At 35.8% G+C, this 25,822-nt stretch overlaps 1 protein-coding gene across 1 annotated transcript in view; it reads right to left on the reverse strand.

Moving 5' to 3' along the window:
• The window catches only part of LOC124616792 (guanine nucleotide exchange factor subunit Rich), a 292,166-nt gene that overhangs the window by 196,630 nt on the left and 69,714 nt on the right, over positions 1–25,822 (reverse strand). The window contains exons 7-8 of the mRNA XM_047145207.1: positions 25,332–25,605; positions 6,997–7,134 (exon numbers count right to left, since the gene is read on the reverse strand). Of these exons, the coding sequence (XP_047001163.1) occupies positions 6,997–7,134; positions 25,332–25,605 (412 nt within the window). The remainder of the gene's footprint in view (positions 1–6,996; positions 7,135–25,331; positions 25,606–25,822) is intronic.

The following is a 25,822-nucleotide window of genomic DNA, read 5'->3' on the forward strand; positions in this document are numbered from 1 at the left end:
CAAGTCTTTTCATGCTACAGATCATTCAATTCTCTTAAAAAACTTGATTGTTACGGTATGTGATGGGTGCCAAATGCGTGGCTAAAATCCTACTTAAGCAATCGATTTCAGGTTACAGAAGTGAAACACAGACACGCTTACACTACAAAGAACTACCTTTCAGTTCTATCCTCACTGACTCACGGTGTTCCACAGGGCTCTTTCTTAGGACCATTTCTTTTTGCAGTATACATTAATGATTTGCCTTCATGTATTAACGATATCCCCTCATGTGTAAAGAAAGCACAAGCAGTACTATTTGCAGATGCCATCACAAATGAATTTTCACAATAGCTCTATAGGTAAAGGCATGTCTTAAACCCACAAAAAACAGTTATTCTTCACTTTCAGCCTCAGCAACATAAATACACTGTGAAGCCAACAATTCAAATGAACAACCACGAAATTCAGGATGTCAAAGTGATCAAGTTTCTAGGTCTTTGCCTGCAAGACAATCTGAAATGGAACTACACACGACAGCCTTAAGCTTGCGGCTCTCTATACTAACATATGTAATCCGGGTTGAAACTGTAAAAACTGTGTATTTTTCTCAGTTACACTTGCTATTAAAATATGACATTATCTTTTGCAGAAATTTTCCTCCTGCAATAACATCATTCACGAAGCAAAAGACAACAATATGAATAATAAAAAAAGCAAACAGTAGAAGTTCATGTAAACCTTTTTTAAAAATATTTAAATATTCTCCCTCTTCCCTGCATTTATATGCCAGAAATTGTGCTCTTTGTAAAAAGAAGTACGGTGAAGAAGAAGAATCTGTTTATCAAAACCAGTGCTGTATATGAGCACCATACTTGGATAAGGGGAAATATCCATGTAAATTATTTCAGCACACATCTCCCTCGAAAGGGTGCTTATCACTCTGGTGTAAAAATCTACAATAAGCTGCCAGAAATTAAGACAACCAAACACATAAATGCATTTAAAAAAAGCTGCCAAAATATTTTTATTAAATGACTGTTTTTACAGTTTGTCAGATTATAGGAGTAACAAAGTAGAATAGTTGCCTAATACTACTGCATTGTAAAATACGTCAAACACCAGTAATACACTGTATGTATATAAGATTTACTGTACCAATAAATAAATAAAGATACAGAAATTTGGGTTACCAGGCAAAGAAATATTAACACTGGCAAGGATATGTATTCAACCACTGCAAATAACATGAAAAAAAGTCTGTACAATCAAGTAACTGACTGGGAAAAACAAATATTTACCTACTTTCAAAGAGCAACAGTCTTCCAGGGTTATTTGCCTCAGCAAAACACTAGAGATACATGTTATACAACGTGTCTCAAACCTTTTGGGTCGAATAGAAACAAGTGATAGTGAATCCACAACCGAGAAGGGAACCAAGGGTCAGAAATGCATATTTAATGTGTTATGGACATATACAGCATACATTGCATAACAACAATGTAGTTCATAGTAATTGTTCAAAGCTATGACCGCCAGGCTCAATGCGTGCATTGCAAGGGTGTATGCAGTTCTGCCACACTCTCTCTAAGATCCTAGGTGTCTGTTGTATACTGTAACAAGCAGTGGGTGATAAACAGCATACACCCTTGCTTGTTTTAAATTTTGAGAAAAGCAGAATTATGCAGTTAACAAAACAAAATGAAATATCCTATGACTAAAATATCAATGAGTCAGAGATGGAATCTAACATCTCACAAAAATACCTGAGCGTAACACTTTGTATGACTATGAAATGGAATGATCACATGGGCTTAGTTGTGGGTAAAGCAGGTGGTAGACTTCAGTTTACTGAGGAAGTGCAATCAGTCTACAAAGGGTATTGCTTACAAATCACTTGTGCGACCCATTCTAGAATATTGGTATGTGGGACCCGTAAAAAATAGGACTAAGGGAGAAAAAATATTCCGTTCCATTCTGACAGAGTGCTACAGCGCCCAGTTGCGATTTATTTCAGAATAAAAACAGTCATGGCTGCAAAATTATTTAACATCAATTATGCATTTCATCCTTCTGGGGCATCATCAGATTCTATGGATGTGCAACCTATTCATAGTAAACCCATATAAAATGGAAGATGGTTGCAACAGTAACTGAATATGTATGATGGATGGATTATGTATTCAGTTACTGTTGGGTCCACTTCCCATTAATATGGCTTTATGAGGGACGGGTTACATTTCCAGATACTTTTACACAATTCGATGATGCATCAAAAGCATGAAATGCATCAGTGATATTAAATAATTTTGCAACCAAGACTGTTTTATTCTGAACTAATGGGGGATATTGAATGTATACAGAGAAGGGCAGAATGAATGATCACACATTTGTTTGACCCATGGGGAAGTCTAACAGAGATGCTAAAGAAAGTGAACTGGCAGACTCTTGAAGATAGATATAAACTATCCTGAGAAAGTCTACCAACAAAGTTTTAGAAACTAGATTTAAATGATGAATCTAGGTATGTACTACAATCACCTACATATCGCTCACATAGGGACTGTGAGGACAAGATTAGATTAATTACAGTACTCTCCCCGCACTCCATAAGTGAACGGAATGGGAAGAAGCCCTAATAACTGGTACAATGGGATACCCTCTGCCTCTTCATGGTGGTTTGAAGAGTATGGATGTGGATGTAGTTGTAGATGTACATCCTTGACCACCAGACAGACATCCTGTACACAAATTAACTCACAGCATGTGTGTTATATGACAACCACACATACTGCACTGACACATTAGCCTGTGCTGCATGCACAAATGTACAGAGGATGCTTTCCCAACAGGTGTCATCCTAACTGGAAGAAGTTTATCTCCATGGATAGCAACTTATGTGAGGCAGGGTCATTCACACCACAGAGAATCGGCCAAGGTTCCCGCCAAACAGATGCCCAAACACCAGTTTCTGGGGAGATACGCACCCGTCAACACTTCGAGGGATACCGTGTGGACGACACTGGTGGAACAGGTACTACACGCCTATCATAAAGGTGCAAGCACTGGGACCAATTGACTTTTAGCACTGCATTCACTTATGATGATGATGATGATGATGATGATGATGATGATTATGATGATGGTTGTTATGATGATGATGTTCTGTGTGGCACTCCACATTGTGGTTATCAGTGCCTGTACAAGATCCAAATCTCCCCATTTCCAGTCTCAGCACTTCCCAAATGACGATGAGATGATGACAGTACAAACACCCAGTCCCCGGGCAGAGAAAATCTCCGACCCAGCTGGGAATTGAACCCAGGACCCCATGATCCAGAGGCAGCAATGCTAGGCACTAGACTATCTGGAAGCTATGTTGTCCCATCTCACAGCAAAAACAAGGAAATAGTTGTTGCTGCTGATTTTAATGTGGATTTCTTGAAAAGCTCCGTCAGTGAACAATTACTGCAGTCAGTAACACTATCATTCAATTTAGCTCCTACTCTGAACTTTGCAACTAGGGTACCTAAATGCACTGAAACTGCTACTGATAATATCTTTGCAAACAGATCTAGGGAAAAAAGTCATATTACAAAACCAATAGTAAATGGGCTATCTGATGCAGCATCTTGTGATAAACGTTGAAACTTGTCAGGATAAAAAAATCTATTAAATCTGAGTACAGGAGGGTAATGAATAAGTCAAAAATTGAGATATTCAGGAAATCACTCAAAGACATGAACTGGATACATGTTTACAGTATTTCTGACTCAAATGGAAAATACAAAGCATTCATTAATAAAGTTACCTCCACTTTTCAAAAGTGTTTTCTCCTAAAGGTAACTCAAACCAACATAAGTCAAAAAATGAACCATGGATTAAACGAGGAATAAAGATATAATGTGAGACAAAAAGGAGACTGTATCTACTATCTACAAACAGCTCTGATGTTAGCATTGTAATGCGTTACATACTGAAGCAAGTAATCCAGAAATCGAAGCAGGTTTGTTATGACAAAAAGATAATTACATCGTGCAACAAAATAAAAACAGTATGGGATATTGTGAAGACAGAGACAGGTGGGGCTGAAAAGGAAGAGGACAGATAGCCCTAAAAATAAATGAGATTTTGGTAACAAGTGCATGAAGTGTTGCAAACCTCTTGAACAAGTACTTCATTTCTGCTACTGACAGCTTGGGGTTATCAGGTTCAGTGAACAGTGCAATGGAGTATCCGAGACCAGTCTTTAAAAGTAACTCATGTCTCCCAAAGAAGTAGCATCCATCATACAAAATCCTTAAAATCTAAGTATTTAGTGGGTATGATAATGTATCAATGAAGTTAATCAAAAAGTGCTCATGTGAGTTCAGTTCTATCTTAAGTTATTTGTGTAATCAACCTCTTATCAGTGGAACATTTCCAGAATGGCTAAAATATGCTTCAGTTAAGCCTCTTTACAAGAAGGGGTTTAAAGAAATACCATCAAACTATCTACCAATTTCACTTTTGCAGGTTTCTCAAAAATATTTGAAAGGGTTGTGTTCAAGTGTCTCCTTAAGCATCTGACTGCAAATATATATTGTCCAAGTCACAGTTTGGATTTCTTAAGGGTTCTGGTATACTTACAGTGTGAATGTACTTAATTCATTAGACAATAAATTTGAGACTACTGGCATTTTCTGTGACCTGTCAAAAGCCTTTGACATGAACCACACCATCCTCTTAAGTAAATTAGAACAGTACAGTGTCAGTGACAGTGGCAGTGCTGTGAAATGGTTTGAGGCTTATTTAACTAACAGGAAAGAAAGGGTGTCACTGCGAAATACCTGTGCAGTAAGCAGAGAGTCTTCATCCGATTAGGAATTAATAACATGTGGTGTTCCTCTAGGTTCCATCTTGGGCCCATTGCTTTTTCTTGTGTACATTAATCACCTCTCATCTGTTACGTTCCCAGATGCTAATTTTTTTTTTTTTTTTTGCAGATGATACAAACATCGCAATAAGCAGCAAGCCAAGTACAGATTTAGAAATAACTGCTACTCAAATTTTCATTGACATTAATAAATGGTTTAAAGCTAATTCACTGTCATCAAACTTTGAAAAGACCCACTACATGCAGTTCAGAACCTGTAAGAGATTTCCTTCAAGCATGAGTATAATGAATGAAGACAGGCAGATCAAAGAGGTTGACATTGTTAAATTTCCGGGCCTACAACTCGATAATAAATTTAGTTGGTAAGTGCATCCACAAAACTGCTTAAGCACCTAAACTAGTCTGTATTTGCAGTGGTGAGAATGATGTCAGATGTAGGAGGCATAAATATAAAAAAAATCTTGCATACTTTGCTTACTTTCGTCTGTTATGTCATACAGGATCTTATTCTGGGGTAACTCATCAAACCGAGCAAAGATTTTTAGTACGTAAAAGCATTTATGGTGTAAATTCCAGATCACCATGTGGAAACCTGTTCAAGGAACTTTGTATTCTAACCACGGCTTCTCAGTATATTTATTCCTTAACGAAATTTGTTGCAAGTAATATATCTCTATTTCCAACCAATAGCTCAACACATAGTAACAATACTAGGAATAAGAACAATCTACATAAAGATCTACAATCACTTACCTTGGTCCAAAACAGGGTCCAATATTCAGGAACATACATTTTCAATAAATTGCCAGAAGCCATTAAAAAGCATGGTTTAAACAGAGTTTGAAAGACTTTTTGATAGGCAACTCCTTCTACTCTATAGATGAATATCTTAACAGAGACCGTTAGGCCAGCTTAAGTCTATTAGATTTCAGTTTTGACAGGACTTTGTCACAGCAGTCAAGATTAGGTATTTTGTGTATGATAAATTTATTAATAGCGCATAACAGTGTTTCATTCTGACACATTTTGATTCTGTAAATATTAGCTGTTCCAGTTTACTGTATTGTATTCACCTATTTTGACACTCTCCTGACAAATGATCAGGGTAGTAAATATTATATTCAAATGTTTTATGTTTTTTATGTTATACTTTCTGGCATGTTCCATACCCATGAGAATTCTCATTTTTTGGGTCTAAGGAATGAAAACTGAATCTAATCTAATCTAACAGCACAGCTGGAAACTCTTGGGTAGACTGCAGCCTCATCTTGATGTGGACAGCTTTCCAAAATGGCTACACTTGAACAGCTCACAGCACGGTACTTCATGAGAATATCCCACCAACAGATAAGAAAAGTAAGCCTATAAAGAAATGGTCAGTGTGAAACTTCCTGTGTGCTGGACCAAGACTCTAACTTGGGCCTTTGCCTTTCACGGGCAAGTGCTCTACCAACTGAGCAACCCTCCTCACAGCTCTATGCCAGTACCTCATCTCCTACCTTCTGAACGTCATAGGTGTTCTCCTGCGAAACTTGCAGGACTAGCACTCCTGGAAGAAATGACATTAAAGAGACATGGCTTAGCAACAGTTTTAATCCATCAGGAAGTTTCATATCAGCACACACTTCCCGACAGAGTGAAAATCTCACTCTGGATGGGCAGTATGATACAAGAAGACAGGGAATAAAAGGAGATTTAATTCTGCTGCCAAGACTATGGGTCATGACTCTGTTTCAAAAATTGCTTCAAAGGTTGCCGCATCAAAAGTTTATTTTAAATGGTCATGTCTGTTTTAAATATAATTAAGGCTGTTGTTAAAAATTCTTGAAAATTTCATTAATTTTGGACAGATGATGTGTGTGTTTAAACATTTCACGAAAAAATGTTCTGCATTCCTTTACCAGCATGTTGGATAAACTTCTGCCAGTAGTCCATGTGCCTGCATGGAAATCATCAATTTTAAAAATTAAGAAAGCTTTCACTATTTCAATTTTTAACTATAGGTATATAATATTTCATTTCAAACATATGCATAGGACTGGACTGTCCTACAACATAAGTATGTGTCTAGTTTTAAATTAATTCAATGCAGTTCCATAATGTATGTGAATAACAAAATATATTTCATTTAGAGGTATTACCATACATGGGTTGACAGTAAGAGCACTTTTCACAAAATCCAACTGGATGACACTGTCTGTTTCAGCATCTTGCCCTCCAGGATCATGATTGAGTTGCTGTTTCACTAACCATAACTGATAACCCTCAGCTGACCATTCCTAGAAAAGAAAACCAGCCTTAGAAAAGTGAATTAATTTAAAGTATCCTATGTTTAGTACATGAAAAAATTGAAATGCAAAGTATGTCTGGAGATGTTAAAAACGATGAAATGATAAATCTAGCTTGAAAAAGAGAAAACCACAGTATTATGAGACACACATCTTTAACTGAGACAAATTAAGATACTCTAAATTCTGCTACACACACACACACACACACACACACACACACACACACACACACACACAGAGTTGTTAAAAATGATAAATCTAACTTGAGAAGGGAAAAAGCACAGTATTACACGACACATGTCTTTAACTGAAACAAATTATGATATCTAAATTCAGAGAGAGAGAGAGAGAGAGAGAGAGAGAGAGAGGGGGAACACCTTGCTGAAGATGCTTATAGCTGGCACTACTTTCTCAAATTGTGCAGACTAGAAGTATCATTCCTATGATACAGAAGATCGCCGCCCCCCCCCCCCCCCCCCCCCCACGTGTGTACTTCATGCTAATATTGTTTTTCTTGCTGTTCCAGTTGTTTTTTCTGCTGTCCAGTGAGCTTAAGAAATGCTGCCGCCATCACTGACTTCTTGTCATTATGAACTGGCTATATCTAGACACCACTCTGCACAAGTAATACTTGGGGGCACTGATATTGTAGATGCATTGCACACATGAGACTAATATCTGGCCACCACTTGCTGCAACCTACAGCAATACACAAATACTTGTACAGGTACATTATTTACTGGCCATCGAGCATTAATACAACATGAACTACCAAACTGTTGTATCCACAAAAATTTAGGTCCTCAAGAAAATAAACAAAGTAGAAGGAACTGACACTTTAAATCCCAAAATTTCTTGATGTATCACAGGATGCAATCAGTGACACTTGATAACAATATAAGCAAGGTTTATTAATGCTCCCTATGACCTAGGCAATGTCAATACAAATATCCAGACAAAATGTATCCGAGTCTGTTACTGCTAGAGATTCAGTGCCCTACAGAATGCAACAGATTGAGATGATGAATTTGTCAGGGTACAACAAAGCGGTGGAAGGTCATAATCAAGAGTCCAGGAGCAGTGACAGCGAGAAGACAGTAGCTTAGTGTAGCTGGCAATCATCTGACTGTCAGAAGGGAACTAACTTTTGCCTCTTCTGCAGACAATTATATCATCATTCCCACACAGCAGAGTTGTTTGGATGGTGGTCATATGATACAGTTGTCACCACTTGTGGTGGAGCTGTTAAACCTATGATGTTCACAGAATCTGTCATCGCTGCATCTTTGCCCACTGTTGCAAAGATGTAAAAAGCATATGAAATGCATTCTGTTCACATGTGGCATACTGAAATAAATACATCAGAGCCATCATGAACAGTTGGACGCTTCCATCTTAATAAAAAGCCATTGTGAGAGGTCACTGATCTACGTGAAAACAAAGCTGTGTAATTTCATACCAGAAGACAGTGACATGGCAAGACACATTTACCTACTCACTGCCATTTGTCTCTCTCATTCAGCCACTCTTGATCCCACTGACGCATGGCCTTCTGGCTCAGCAATGAGATGACAGTCCACAAAGGACAATTATGTACCTATATCTCTGAAAGGTCTCTCTTGACTAAAAGGACATCCTGTTTGTTTCCCTTATTATTAAAAGCAACCAGCAGAATCCCACCTCTTTTCTATGTTTTTGTATGATTTGGACCATTTTATGTGCTGGATATGTTCATTAAAGGCATGAAGAAAGCTGAGGAAACTGGAGCAGATAAGAAACTTCATCATTCCTCCAGATTCAGTGCTTCAAGACTGTAAATATCTCATTGGTGCACACTGTGAATCAAAAGCCACAGAATAATCAAAGGAGAGTCCCACTGTCTTGATTCAACAATATACCTGACGTTAAAATTTTGGTGTTCACCTATTGTTTTCATTTACAAATCATATTTGGAAAGATTTCTTTCCTAAATTTTATAAAATCCAAACCATCTCTGGGCCTCCTAAGGAGGCAAGAAGGTGATTTAGTAAAACCTCAGTGGTATAACATTAACATCCATTTTTGAACAAATCCAGAAGTTCTCATTGTTTGCAAACAATCTTTGAATAGTTATTTCAGAATGGATGAATAACATTGTGGTGTGCTGGCACCAGAGGTACAGACTACACTTTTATTACTGTGATCATTTTTAACTTTCCTTCTTACTCAATCAACATGATAAGTAAATCTATGACTACCAGTAATTGGAACATCACTACAGCAGTTTCCACTTTATAATTTTTGTCTGTTTTCACTCTGAATATCACTTCCACTGTTTTATTTTGCATTATCATTTGTGTAATGCTTGTATTTACAGAAACTTAACAGTTGCCAAAGGAACAAAGAAAAGTCGAATTCCTTGAATTTTTGACAAAACAACGGAAAAATCATTAACTACTAACATTATACATGTAGTGTAGTGTATCAGGATGTTTTATCAAGTTTACTAGTCCACTATCAAGGATTTCCCAGCAAACGATGACTGTAATAGAGGAAATAGGTATAAATAATAAGCAAGATGCAATTAGAGACTGTCAGCGCCACTTTATTTTGGCACATATGCTACAGGGGGGCAGAGGTACATTGGCAATGAACACACACCAGCTACCAGCTGGGCACACATGTTTACACTGTGATGACTCCAGTTGAAGGTGCCATGAGCTGCCCAGAATAAGCAGCCTACCAACCATGCGACTGTCATCAAGACAAATAAATTACCTTTTAATGAACCATTGATTGTCAGTATGACCTTCAAGTCAGATGTATTAGATTGATGTTGGTTACCACTGATATAGCCTATTTGAGCTACTGTAATATATGTTAATGAGAAGTAATTAACTTTAAAATATTGAAGAGTTGAAACAAGAGTTCATTTGAAGTCATTTTGTAGCTCAGAATAGAAGCTGCGATTTTTCATTTAGGATTCCCTGCAAGACGGAATGACATCCAGAAAAGTTGGATGTTCAAGGACGGCAGTGGCATAGAGGATCTGAACCACAAGAATGAAGTAGCAAGACAAAAATTCATCAAGAAGAGATATCTGAGGCAACAGATGGCAATCTAAAATAGTAGTCATGGTGTACGTAAGCTATATAGAACATACCCACAGCTTTTACCATAGCCATTCACAAATCTTACGCTGGAACAGTGGTTTTGAATCATGAAAAGACTAATAAAACCACTGAACACAGAACATCACAAAACCACTGAAAATTTCTATAATACTTTACTACCAGCACAATTTTAAAAAATTAAAGGAGACAGCCATTAACATAATAACGTCAGCACGGTGCGTATGTATTAAGTATGGATAAATACGTGAACTGCACATCTTGTGAATCCTCTGGTTAGAAAAATTGCAACAGCTTAGAGACGAACACCTTGAATTTTGTGATGGCACTTGGTTTGAAAGCTTTTTTTATTTCTATCCTTTAAGCTGACACATGCAGAAGAAAACAATTTCCCTAATCATTCTGTATAGCCTATCTTAGTAAGCTGTGATGAAATCATTCATAGACAGGTTTACTACATACTTAGGAACGGAATCATTGCAATCTATACAACATTTTAGTAGCATAATATTAGTACAATGTAAACAGTACCTTTTTTAAAACATCAAATTGTAAAATATCTGTTTTCATAACTTTTAGTAACTCTCCATAACTGTGTAATTAAGGTGATAAATCGATAACAATCACGGACAATAGTTGATAGCCATGGGGATGTATTGTTACCTATAGCTTCTGCAAACATCATGCTTATAAAAACATGCTATCTTGAGGGACATGGCTTTCCTTGTTTAGTGTTTGGGCACCATTGGTTTCACATTTAAAATAATAAAGAGAGAGAGAGAGAGAGAGAGAGAGAATCATTTTAAAAAATATGAAAATATCCAGAAACTCCAGCACAGACTCAGTTTTTCCCTCAGAACACTTACCTGTGCAACTATCTTTTAAAAATTGCTCTGTCTGTCAGAAAAATTCAAATCAGCAGAACAGGAAGTGGTCGTTGGAATGCAGATCACCAACATCTTCCCAATGAACAGATGCTCCGCTGACTTCATGGTGCCTACTATGTGCTGGAGACTTTTTTAAATATATTAAAAGTTAGGTAAATTTTCAAAGGACTCCTATATTCTTTCAATAATTGAGAAAAATTGTGGGGAACACTAGGTGTTACAGTTAACTACATGTTTCTGAGCTAATGTTCTCACTGAGTTATCTTTGCTCAGTTTCTTGAGTATGTGATATCGCACCCAGGTTGTATAATCAGAGAGCTGAATGTGTTTTACTTGATAATCTGGAAGCTACTGCATTTGCATGAGCAGCTAGGTAAATAAAAATTGTGTTAGGCAAAGTTCTGTTTACTTGAGCAAGCATAAAATATTGGGATGTGATATGTGTCCATGGTATTGCGTACTAATGAATGTTTTGTCTCAAAAGCCATGCACTGTATTAGTTCGAAGATGACATTAATGTTCAGAGATTTCAATTAAGGTCTACAGCATCTCACTACCTAAGAGAGTTAAGCTAAGATTTTCCCTCCCTCCAACACACAACATTCCATCATCATCCAAATGGTGATCGCTGGAACAAACTCAAAGTTCACAATAATTAGAGTACTGACAATGTCGCAGAGCAATTGAGTAGGAAATCCAGAGTTCACTGAGAAACTCCCTCAGATGTTCACCAGTGGCTATGTCTCAAGAGATCATGCAGTTTACTGAAACATTATGGGCATTACTCCCCCTTCTATGTGTAAATGTATGCATGATGATACATACAATGTGGGAACACATGCATGTGGTTCTCCCCCCCCCCCCCCCCCCCCAACACACATACACACACACACACACACACACACACACACACACACACACACACACACACACACACACACACACACACACATTTTAACAGCAACTATTTGCAATTAAGTAGTGAGTTGTAATGGTGGGGAGTTATGCATGTCATTATCATAACCAATTTCATCCCTTAAATGCAAACTGTTGTGTTTTAACACAGTTGTTTCACTATCTCATAAACTTGTGTTTCAGCATGTGGCCAAGAAACACCAATTCTTTCATATGAGACCTAATCTCATATTGCTTGGTTCACATGTACATTTATTTATTCAACTAGTAAAGTAATATAACAACCCAGGCACTTTTTTTGGCTGACAGTGAAGCTGCAAGGACAAGAATATCATTAACATCAGTTTGTTGCAAGATTCTCGAACATATTCTCAGTTTGAATATAATGAATTTCCTTGAGACAGAGAAGATGCTGTCCATGCATCAGCACGGCTTTATAAAGCAACGCTCCTGCGAAACGCAACTTGCCCTTTTTTCACATGATATCTTGCGAACCATGGATGAAGGGTATGAGACGGATGCCATATTCCTTGGCTTCCGGAAAGCGTTTGACTCGGTGCCCCACTGCAGACTCCTAACTAAGGTACGAGCATATGGGATTGGTTCCCAAATATGGGTGGCTCGAAGGTTCTTAAGTAATAGAACCCAGTATGTTGTCATTGATGGTGAGTGTTCATCGGAGGTGAGGGTATCATCTGGAGTGCCCCAGGGAAGTGTGGTAGGTCCGCTGTTGTTTTCTATCTACATAAATGATCTTTTGGATAGGGTGGATAGCAATATGTGGCTGTTTGCTGATGACGCTGTGGTGTACGGGAAGGTGTCGTCCTTGAGTGACTTAGGAGGATACAAGATGACTTGGACAGGATTTGTGATTGGTGTAAAGAATGGCAGCTAACTCTAAATATAGATAAATGTAAATTAATGCAGATTAATAGGAAAAAGAATCCCGTAATGTTTGAATACTCCATTAGTAGTGTAGCGCTTGACACAGTCATGTCGATTAAATATTTGGGCGTAACATTGCAGAGCGACACGAAGTGGGACAAGCATGTAATGGCAGTTGTGGGGAAGGTGGATAGTCGTCTTCAGTTCATTGGTAGAATTTTGGGAAGATGTGGTTCATCTGTAAAGGAGACCACTTATAAAACACTAATATGACCTATTCTTGAGTACTGTTCGAGCGTTTGGGATCCTTTTCAGGTCGGATCGAGGGAGGACATAGATGCAATTCAGAGGCGGGCTGCTAGATTTGTTACTGGTAGGTTTGATCATCACGCAAGTGTTACGGAAATGCTTCAGGAACTCGGGTGGGAGTCTCTGGAGGAGAATCGCTACTGAGGAAATTTAGAGAACCAGCATTTGAGGCTGACTGCAGTACAATTTTACTGCCGCCAACTTATATTTCGCGGAAAGACCACAAAGATAAGATAAGATAAGATAAGATAAGAGAGATTAGGGCTCGTACAGAGGCATATAACCAGTCATTTTTCCCTCGTTCTGTTTGGGAGTGGAACAGGGAGAGAAGATGCTAGTTGTGGTACAAGGTACCCACTGCCACGCACCGTATGGTGGATTGCGGAGTATGTATGTAGATGTAGATGTAGAATGTATCTGTGTGTCCCTCTGCACTGACCAATGCTTCCTCTTCAAAGTGAGTGGTTATCTCTACTTACTCCAGTGCATGGCTTTCTCTCAAGATTTCCAAGTACAGTGTTGTATTATTCTAGATTACTGACATGTACAAGCAACTAGCGAGAAATACTTTTTGTTTCACTCCAAATTTTTTAAAGAGTATAAGAAAAGTTATGTACCATTAACTGTAGTATTGTCATTTATGGACGCTTCAATGTTAGTTTTGCACGAGGGATTATTTCTGACAATAAAGTTCACAAAAAGGGTTAAAGGGAACTTTGAAACCGCTGCTGACAACTTGCTTTTACGTCTAATCGTAGTCCAAATGACAAAAGAAGAGTCCAAACAGTTAGAATGAGTTTGGTCAGGTTTCTTTCCACATCTATCATAACCGATCAGGTCACAAAATTCTGTGTACCATATTTTAATGACTATAGGCCCTATGAGAATATAGGCCATACCTAAACTTTTGACACAAGATAATAGTAAAAAGTAGATATCTGATAAAGCAACACTAATAAATTTATGAGATAGTTCAATACTTTTTCTGCATTTGTGTAACTAAAGTATACCTGTTAAGTTGGCAGAATAGAATGGTCTGCTAAAATTTTAGCCTCACCAGCTCTGTTGCCAGGTGGCAGGCTATATACACATGAGATGTGTCATCCAAATACTAGATTTTTTGGAAGGTCTGGTGACGTGATTAATTCAGGGGACAGTGTAAGAAAGTTGCGGACATTTGAAAGGTTGAGCTTTTGGTTTATGATCGACGATGGTGTAATGGATCTGGGAGATGTGTTATTTTCTACTGGATTTTTCGATACCAAATTTAATGAGGGAAGTTGTAAATGTTTTCTTATATTTTTGTCAGAATTTTTTTTTAATTGTAATTTGCCTTATTTTATGCTAATTTACTTATATTTTTGAGAGTGACAGCATATTGATTACTATTAGTAGATGTGACGAAGAATATCAAAGAGACTGATTACAAGTGGAAGCTTGTGTGTTGTGTAAAATGTCTTTGACGCTGGAGTCATCTTTGACTGTAGTCAGTTGCCAGTGAACTCTTGGTGTGTGTTGACGGTAGAACAATGTGCAGGTCGCCATTATAAATATTTGCTAGCGAACAGGAAAAAATGAATTATGTTACTACTTTTTTATATAAGCTTTAAGAAGAAACCACATTCGAAGAAATGGTATTTGAAGCACCAAAAATGAGGCAAACGCATTGAACCAGGTCATTTCTGCAGCTGACGAAACTGCATTGTGGAATCATACTTCCACTAGACGACTGAAGCCAAGACAAATATCGTCTTGTAAACATTTCACGAAAAGGTACTGTCATGAAATATGCTAAATACAGTATATAAAAATAGTGATCATATTTCAACTGGGGGCTGAGCCGGGATATTGTGTTCACATGATCTTCAACAGTGCTACGAAGAAGAAAATTTTTGTGTGTTCATACCAGTTTTTCAGAATGTGTGTTACAGTATTTGTGTTCATCGGGAAGTAAAAGTTTTGGAGAAGAAATGTTTCGGCAAAAAATATAATTTTCAACAGAAGAAGTAATTTCAAGAATTCTGGTCAACAATCACATGGATGGAAAACGTGGATTTGCAACAGTAAAAGTGTGTTCCACATAAGTCACGAAACCCTCGTCTTTTGTTAAAACAATATTTTTATCTTCTTTTGTATTGTTGTATATAATTTTTTTTTTTTCACAATGACTTATGAGATTTTCGAGAGTATCGTGCCTAAAGTAGAAAATAGTAATTTAATAGACTTCGAAAATCAGGACAGGTCAAATGAAACAGAAAGAACCGATCAATTTGATTTAAAAAGTTTCTTGTAAATTTCACGAAACAAATTAAACAATCAGTTGACGACAATAAGACTTACTGGGGTGAAAAAAATTGATATCATTTTGTTGCAAGTCCAAGCAGTCAATACCCAAGTGGGTGATCTTTCGAACAGAGCTGGCAGTGTTTAGGAAAAAATTGAATCTGTGGAAGAAAAAGTAAATGAATTTGATGCTAAATTGAGCGATGAAATTAATACAGTGAAAAATGAGTTACTGGCAGATAGGGAAAAAAATTTAATTGATTTTAATGAAATAAAAGGGGAAATTAAAAATTTGGATGAGAACACAAAAGTTTTAGTAAAAAATGTAGAACAAAAACTGACAATCATTTGGTTACTCTAGAAAAAAAAGTAGAATGCAATGATTTAGAAAACAAAAAATTTGTCAAAGAACTTAGCGAAAAAATTGAAAGTTTTAACATTGAATTTCAAAGCAAAAATCACAATGTCAACACATGCAATCTTGTATCTAATATTCCAGTGAAGCACTTTTCGGTAGATGGACCCTTACACCCCGTTGATTTTATACAGTATTGTAAGGATTGTTTTTTACCTTACTCACCAGATGATATGAAAATTAAATTTGTGAAAAAATTCTTGGAAGGGGAAGCTTTGACTTGGGCAAACCAGATTGTAACTGTGGGGATGACCTTTTCAGAGTTTGAATCAAAATTTCTGGAAAATTTTTGGGATGATCTTAAACAAACTAGTATCGAAAGTGAATTTTTGAATGGGAGAAACTATAGAGAATCAGATGCGAGCATGAAACAATTTTGTAAAAGCGAACTTCAAAAACTTATTCATTTAACAAAACCTTTGGATGACTTGATCAAAATTGATACCTTAAAGAGAAGATTGCCATCAGCAATGCAGTTGAGTTTAGTTCATTATCCTGATAGTAATGTTGAGCAGTTTCTCAATTATATTGAAAAGTTGGATAGGGTAACAACAAGAACACACAGTGGGTTTACTCAGAAAGGTAGTGGTCAAAATTGGGGAAACAATAACTTTCAAAAAAGGGAACAAAACAATTTATCATGCTGTCAGTCAAAATTCAGGGGGATATAACAATTTTCAAAAGAAGGACTATAACTTTCATCCAAAACAAGAACAACATTTTCGCGGAAATAATCAACAAAATAGAGAACACTTTAGGGATCAAAATCACAGAAATTTTGCTAGAGATCAGTACAACAGAAATTACCAACAACCAGGTAATGTTTGGCATAGGAATGGGAACAGAAATGTTGATCAGAGACATTGGCAGAACCACAATCAGCAGTTCAAACAGGAACCAGTTGTAATTCAGGAAATAAAAAACGAGTAGATGCCCCCTTGAAGGTCCACAAGGTTGAGGCAGAAGGTGAGCTTGATGAAAGGACCAATGGATGTGATAATCATAAACCCAAACATGACAGTTCCAAACCTAAGCTATCACATGAGGTTATTAGTTGTTACTTATTGAAGAAATTTCAAGAGGAAAATAATGACGATATTGATGAAGATAAAATTTTCAGTACACAAGAACATACAGTAGATAAAAGTAATTGTGATTCATTTAATTTGACAGAGTTTTACACTTGGTCAGAAAAGAACAACACTTTGTCAGATGATGTAATCTGTAGTAGTTCAAAGACGTGTGTGAATGAAAGAGAGAATGCATGCTTTGAGAATGAAAATATTGGTGAAAGGGATCTGGCAACTTTAGAAAGGGGAAATAATATTTTGGGGGATAATTTGAATGTGTATGACCTGAATATGTATAATGATAATGATGTGGATGATAAAGTTGATAATGATGGTAATGGTATTGATGATGATGTTGAGGAAAGGTGTTTCATTAGTTTAAATAGGGAGTTTAGTATACATATGGTTGAAAATGGATTAAATAGTGAGAATATTATAGAAATTCCCAGGGATGTTACCAGGATGAATAAGGCTCGCAAGCAGGGTGTATGTGAAAGTGTGAATTTTGATGTTGTTGGTAAAGAATCTGACTACACAAATAATGATGACACATGTATAACTTCTAGCCTAAGTGAAACATTTACAGTTACTAATTACACACACACATTTCTTATGAATATATGGCTGAAAACTATTTCTTTTGACAAGAACTTTAGAAAGATGCTTATTAATGTATGTGAAACTATATGTCCTGAGTGGTGGAAAAAGATGAGATATTTTATTTTTGAAAAGCTGAAGGATAAGTACTTCAATAGTATACAATGTGATTTGGATAAGAATTCTTGGCTATTTGTGATAACAGAGAGTACTAATGACAATTTTGTATCTTGTGCAAATTTTATAACTGTGACAAATAATACATATAATGGTATACCATATGATTCTGATAAGTATAGGTTTGGGGAAATTGAAAGTGATTTATTACATGAGGATACAGGTTCTGAGAAAAGCGATCAATTTTGCAGTCCTTATATAAAAGTTCACATTGGGTCATAGATTGGTAAATGTTTAATTGATACAGGAAGTGAGATCTCGGGAATATCTGAAAGGTTAAGCAAGAAATTGAAAGTGGGGAAAGATTATGTTGAAATGCCAGTTGTTGGGGTAAAGATAAAAGGTGCTACTGGGAAGAGCAGTAAATTGGTAAAAAGCCAGGCTTTAGTGACATTTTTAATTGAAGGCAAGTTGTTCACACATGGATGTTTTGTAATTCAGGAATTTAATGAGGATTTTCTTTTGGGTATAAATTGGATAGTAAAAGTAAATACAGCATTTGATTGGGTTGGAAGAAAACTTTTGATAGAAACTAGTGAAAGGGAATACATTCAGACAAATTTTGTGAACACACTTGGTGATCAGAGTAATGGAAATTTTGACAGTATCAATTTACTGAAAGAAAATAGATTGGAGAATATTGAAATTCATAGATTTATACTGATGAAGTTGAATTTGGGAATTTAGTAAATTTGAAAATTTCAGAAACACAAAATTTATCTTGGGAACAAAAACAACAGTTAGAAAATCTGCTGTGGGAATACAGTGATGTTTTCAATGACATACCTGGTAGGGTAAAAGGTTATCAGTGTGAGCTTCAGGTAAAACCTCATGAACCATTTTTCATAAAACCATACAGTATTGCAATATCAAAAAGACCTGCTGTTGAGAAAGAGCTGAAAAAGATGGAAGGATGTAATATAATAGAAAGGAGTATCAGTGCATATAATAATCCTCTAGTAGTTGTTTCGAAAGAAGATGGTGGAGTAAGGTTGGTTTTGGACTCTAGACACTTAAACAAAATTTTGTTCAGACAGACAGACCTTCCCGAAAATATTGATGAGTTGCTCTATAAATTTACAGATATAAAATATATGTCAAGTTTGGATCCAACTTCGGGATTTCATCAGGTACCACTTTTGGTTAATTCTAGAAAATATACTGCTTTCTTGTACAATGGTAAGAGCTACCAATATTGTGTTGTGCCATTTGGGTTAAATTCTTCTGTTTCCAAGTTTATAAGAGCTTTGGATCATGTAGTGGGGCAAGAACTTGCATCTAAACTGATAATTTATGTAGATGACATTTTGGTTACAGGGCAAAATTGGGAGGAACATTTTTCGATTTTCAAGTCAGTTTGTGAAAAACTTAGAAAAGGGGGGATGACATTGAAATTAGAGAAATGTAAGTTTGCAGTTTCTGAATTAAAATCTTTGGGTCATGTTGTCACAGACAAGGGAATTTTGGCAGATCCAGAAAAAATTAAAACAATCTCAGAAATTCCTATTCCTAAGACTAAAAAACAATTAAAGTCGTTCTTTGGGTTATGCGGTTATTACCAAAAACATAAAAGTGATCAGAGTCTGAATGCACCATGTTTAAGTCAGTTACTTAAAAGAAAAACACTGTTTGGGTTTGGGATAAAAGTTGTCAGGAAGAATTTGATAAAATTAAGCAAGAGTTGAGGAAGCAACACTTATTACACAGACCTGATTTTAATTTACCATTTTGTTTGAACACTGATAGCAGTAATTATGGGCTTGGAGCAGAGTTGTTTCAAGAAAGAGCAGAGAATGGAGTTAAGATACATTGTGCCATAGCATTTGCAAGCAGAATGTTGCTCAAGCATGAAAAAAATTATATAGTCACAGAGAAGGAACTTTTGGCAATTCATTGGGCTTTTACAAAATTTAGAATTTACCTCATTGGACATAAAACCATAGTATTTTCGGATCACACAGCTTTGAGTTACTTACCAGAGTGCAAATTATACCACAGTAGATTGACCAGATGGGCAATATTTCTGCAACAGTTTGACTTTGAAATCAAGAACATAAAAGGTTCTGAGAATGTAGTAGCTGATTCACTTTCAAGGTTACCAATTGGGGGAGAAAAGGAGATTTTTGAAAAAGAGGAGGAAAAGCAATTTAAAATTAAATACTTGAAAGGGGTGGAAAATGAGAAAACAATTAGAACTATGTGTAACAAAATTAGGAAAAATCAAAATTTAGATCAAAGTTGGAAATTAATCACAGAATGTTTAGGCAAGAAGGGGTATGAGAAACTTGATAAATTTTTCAAATTACATAAGGGGATTTTATTTCGGAGAACAGATGTAGATTCTGATAATTGGAAACTGTGTTCACCAGAGGCAGATGCTGAAAAGCTGATTATTTACATACATGAAAGTTTTGGTCACTGTGGGATACAGAAGTGCATTCAAAAGATACAAGAAAACATTTATTTTAAAATATTGGGAAGAAGGTAAAAAAAGAATTGGCAACCTGTGACAAATGTCAGAGAGTGAGCAATCAAAGACGTGGTGGAGAGATGCAAAACATTATTCCGGAAAAACCTTTAGATCTTATCGCTGTGGACTTATATGGAATGTTACCAAAGAGTAAAGGTGGTCGCTGTTACATATTTGTTATGGTAGATGTATTTTCAAAATTAATTAAACTACATCCAGTGAAAGAAGCTACTAGCTATGAAATTATAATAAAAATTGAGAGAGATTATTTCGCACAGGTGGGTAAACCAAAAGCTATATTATCTGATAATGGTTCACAGTTCACCTCTAAAATTTGGAAAAAGTTTATTGAAAGATCAAAATTGAAGCATATACTTATATCTGTTTATTCTCCATCCACCAATCCTGCAGAGAGATATATGAGGGAAATTGGGAGACTTTGCAGAACCTATTGTAGCCATAAACATCCAACATGGTTTGACCACATTTGAAATTTTGAAGATCTTATGAATAGCCTACAACATAGTTCCACAGGATTTTCACTGTATGAGATAATGTTTAATATCAGACCTCCAAATCTTATATCAGAACTTATTGAATTTCCTAAACGTACATCTCTAACCATGCAAGAGAGAGAAGATATTGTCAGGGAAACTATGAGGAAACAAGGGGAAAAGAGGAATAAAAGACATAACAATAGGGTAAAATTAACCACTTTCAAAATTGAGAATCTTGTTCTGGTCAAATCTCATGAAAAATCAAAAATGTTAACTTCAGAAATTTAAAAAAAATTTTATATCTATATTAGGCCTTTTGAAGTCATAGAAAATCCACATCCTAATGCTTATCGTTTGGTATACCCTAAGTCAAAGAAATTATTTGGTCTCAGGAATGTTGTCTCTTTGAAACTATATAAACAGAAATCATAATTTCAAAATTTAAATAACCTATTATCATCTAAAACAAAAGTCCTCCACTGGAATATGCTTGCTGGAACAAAACTACCTGTACAACCAAGAATGTATATTTGCATGTATAAATTAATAATTTGAAGTCACATGTTAATTGAAACTGATGAAAAACCACTGTTGTAACAAAGAATGAGAGAAAGATTTATTTTTACTTTTATTACAAAAAAAGTCTCCATAGTGATCATTTCTGTATTTTTCTAATTTTTGGAAGCTAAGTCTTCCCTGTGAGTGAAGGCATGCATGTGAGGACATGCATGCAAAGGTATAAGTTTCAAAACCAATTTTAGATAAAGCCTCATGATATATGAGCAATTTATTGTTCTTTATACTGATGTTGTGGGGAGCGAAAGTACTCTTCACAAGAATGTGACTTGTAGTAATATTGTAGTAGAGAGGCAAGTGTACATAAATCATTGTAAAAAAAAAATTAGATAATACTGATGTATCTTTAGCTGTACTAAAAGAAAGAAAAGCATAAGAAAAAAATATATATATAAAATTCAAAAAGAAAATCATAAGCAAATATATATATACACAAAATAAAAAAAACTATGAGTAAAAAAAAATACATTAAAAAAATTCAAAAAGAAAATCAGAAGTAAAAATACATAAAACGCAAATATATAGAAAAAAAAAACACTACACTATATATGTCCAGTATCATTTTTATTGGACAATATGTAAGCAAAATGAAATTAACATTAATATGGGGAACAAAAAATTTAATTATGAGAACCAGTTGGCACAGTGTGATCAAAGAAGTGATTGTAGATATCTTATTCTAGAAAATGAGTTTTATCTTACTATTATTTTCAATCTGTATGCTGTATTTTAGAATATTTCTCATGTATGTTTTATGCCATGTATATTTGTCATGTTAAATAATTTCTTTACTTGAATCTTTTTGTGTACGAGATTGATGGGGAAGGATCATTGCAACAACAGCCAGTAACAAGTCCACAGATTCAAAGAGTCCAAATTTGAAAGAGGTTATCAGACTGCATCATTAATGTACTAATTGTGTAATACAGATCCATTACTGAGTGTGGTCGGGATTTTGTTGTATATGTTCATAACAACAAAAGCCCGGGGAGCAGTTGTAATGGATCTGGGAGATGTGTTATTTTCTACTGGATTTGTCGATACCAAATTTAATGAGGGAAGTTGTAAATGTTTTCTTATATTTTTGTCAGAATTTTTTTTAATTGTAATTTGCCTTATTTTATGCTAATTTACTTATATTTTTGAGAGTGACAGCATATTGATTACTATTAGTAGATGTGATGAAGAATATCAAAGAGACTGATTACAAGTGGAAGCTTGTGTGTTGTGTAAAATGTCTTTGACGCAGGAGTCATCTTTGACTGTAGTCAGTTGGCAGTGAACTCTTGGTGTGTGTTGAAGGTAGAACAATGTGCAGGTCGTCATTATAAATATTTGCTAGTGAACAGGAAAAAATGAATTATGTTACTACTTTTTTTTATATAAACTTTAAGAAGAAACCACATTCGATGAAATGGTATTTGAAGCACCAAAAATGAGGCAAACGCATTGAACCAGGTCATTTCTGCAGCCGACGAAACTGCATTGTGGAATCATACTTCCACTAGACGACTGAAGCCAAGACAAATATCGTCTTGTAAACATTTCACGGAAAAGGTACTGTCACTAAATATGCTAAATACAGTACATAAAAATAGTGAGCATATTTCAATGGGAAAGAAGCATACTAGTTACAAGTTGAAATTTTAACTTCAAGTTATCAGCTATGCAAAGGAACACAGGAAACAGGAAGCTGAATACACATTTGATGTTGACGAAAAAAAAAACGTTCACTGGTAGTGCGCAACAGAACAGAAACTCGTAAATCCTTCAAAAAGTGAGTATGCATTTCAAGCATAAAAGTGTGAATGTCCAGATGATGAAAACTTGCTCAATTTTGCAATCCAAAATAGGAAATGTGGATCTGCTGTTACAACAGAAATGATTCTAATTACAGGCTGCAAAATAGCACATAGAAGAAATAGTTTTCCAGTAGGATTTGAAGTTTTGCATGGGTAGGTTTGCCAATTTATGCAGCAAAATAATTTGTTTGTTGTAGAACTACAATTGCGCAAAAACTGCCTCAAACTCATGAAGATATTAAACTATCTTTCCAGCATTACATAATCCGACTCTGACATGAAAATTGTTGTTTACCTTCCCAAGTAGGGAATGCAGAGCAATCACCGGTATACCTTGATATTCCAAGCAGCACTACAGTAAATAACTTAAGTGAACGTAGTGTGCAAATACGAACATTTGGTGCTGAAAAGCAGCGGTGCAGAGTGATGTTAAGCATTATGGCTGATGGAAGAAAATTGCTACCATATGTGATTTTTTAATCACAAAACCCTCCCCAAGGGAGAAAGCTTCCCACCTGGTATCATTCTAAGAGCTTGCGACGGTAAGCGGATGACAAGAGAAAATGGTCCTAGATTGGATTTCAGTAGTTTGGAATAAGTGGCCAGGAGTTCTTCTTCGTTCAAAATCATTGCTGGTGTTGGACAGTTTTCATGGGCACACTGGTGACTGAGTGAAACGGAATCTGAAAGAAGGAAACTGTGACTTAGTTACTATTCCCAGCAGCATGAGAAGTGTGTTGCAGCCTTTGGCTGTATGTATAAATCATCCAACTTTGATGTCAGGTGACCATTTGCAATGTCCTTCTGAGTCAATAGTGTGCCGTTGGATTTTGGCCACTGGGCGACCTATATGGGAAGAACTTATAATTAGAAGTTTTAAAAAAACCAGAACTTCCAATCATCTTGATGTGACTGATGATGACCTTTATGGCAGTGGATCTGAGCAACATTTTGGCTCATCTAACAAGGATGAAGATTCATATGCTGGTGATGCTGAGAAGTGATTGTGCTTAATTTGGGTGAAATAGTATGGAGTAAATCGGACCAACTGTGTAAAGTTTTTGTGTGTTCAGATTTATTGTACTTTTAGATATATATTTTCAGCAAAAGCCATAAAAAATTATCGTTACTAGTAATCTGATCAATGTTGGGTGAATTTTGCCTCCATCTGTCTAAACTAAATTGAGTACAATTCTTCGTTTAAGTGGCCATGGATTTGGCAAATGCTATACACCCGTTAAAGGTATTTGAACTCCATATCTGCAACTACTAAAAATGTGGAAGCAGATAAGATATCCAGATGTAAGCAGAAATCAGACAAAAATGCCTCACTGACAATGTTTTCAATAAATAAAATGAAACATGTGAAGTAAAATACATGTATCTCTAGAAGCAGGAAAATGGCTTTCTAATACCTTTAATAATAAATATGATGTATGCAGTCACTGCTACATATTTTATAAAAAACCGTAGCTCCATCGAATACATCATCAAATTTAAACAACATCAAATTCAAATACATATAACATTTCTGTGGTTTGGGATTCCTATGTTACGTGCATCTGCTTCTGTTTACAAGCATGTGTTGAACTATATGTTGGCTGCACTGTAACAGTTGTTGGTGCCAACTGACGCCATTTGATTTATACAGAAACATCTACTCTCATCAGTCGGTGTGCATTTCAAGGGCAAAATTGCGAATATCCAGATGTGGAAACAAAGTTCCTTGTCTTTTTTTAGAGCAGCTACTGTATCAAGTTTTTCTATACACAAGATACATGCACTTGTCATTTTGAAATTGATAATTTATGATTTGAGGGAAGGAATTCCAAATTATAGCATGCACCATGATTTTTCAAGCCAAAGTTTAGGGAAGAAAAGTATAACCTATATTCATGCAAATATGGTACATCTATTACAATGTCTCAGTGATGTTGCAGCTGTATAAATAACTAATGTTTTACGTCAGATAGCTTAATTATCACCAGCAGTCTTTTGTACATCATGGTTGAAAGATACCAACAGCCCTGCCAGCTTCTTTCACCATCCAAAGTAGTACAGCTTCCATGATTTGAATGAAAAGTGATAACAAATGGTTTACTTGAGCATCAGAATTATCTGGTAATAATTAACTGTACTAATCAATAAAGGTTAAATAAAAAAGAGTAATTCAGTATATTAGCAAGACTCACCATACTTGTTACAAGTAGAGGGTTACTGCAAGAAATATCTACATTAAGGCCATAATCCCAACCAAGAGTGCACATCAGCAGAGCACCAAATGTGCTCCATAAGGAGATTCCACCCTGTTCCCAAGCTACAGCCATTGCACAGCCATCTGGTGTCCAACGAATACATTTCACAGGTCCAGGCAAACCTGGATAATCTTTATTTGACAACATAATATGATGTGACACTTCCAAACCACCAGTGCTCTCATCAATACAATATACAACAGCCTGGGAGCTGAAACAACAGAATACATGCAAATTTAATGTCAATGCCATTTTTAATATCCAAAGGATGGGATATAATTCAAAGTATTTAATACATTATGTTAGGTTCTGTAGTAACAGCATGACAATTTATATCAAAATTATTAAGATAGTCCAGGATTTGACTTCTCTGTAAGTCACAAAGTAGGAACTCCTGGTGTATATTAATGCCCAGTTGGTAACCACAA

This window comes from Schistocerca americana, chromosome 5 (genome assembly GCF_021461395.2).
Source record: "Schistocerca americana isolate TAMUIC-IGC-003095 chromosome 5, iqSchAmer2.1, whole genome shotgun sequence".
In the NCBI taxonomy this organism is placed as follows: Eukaryota; Metazoa; Arthropoda; class Insecta; order Orthoptera; family Acrididae; genus Schistocerca; species Schistocerca americana.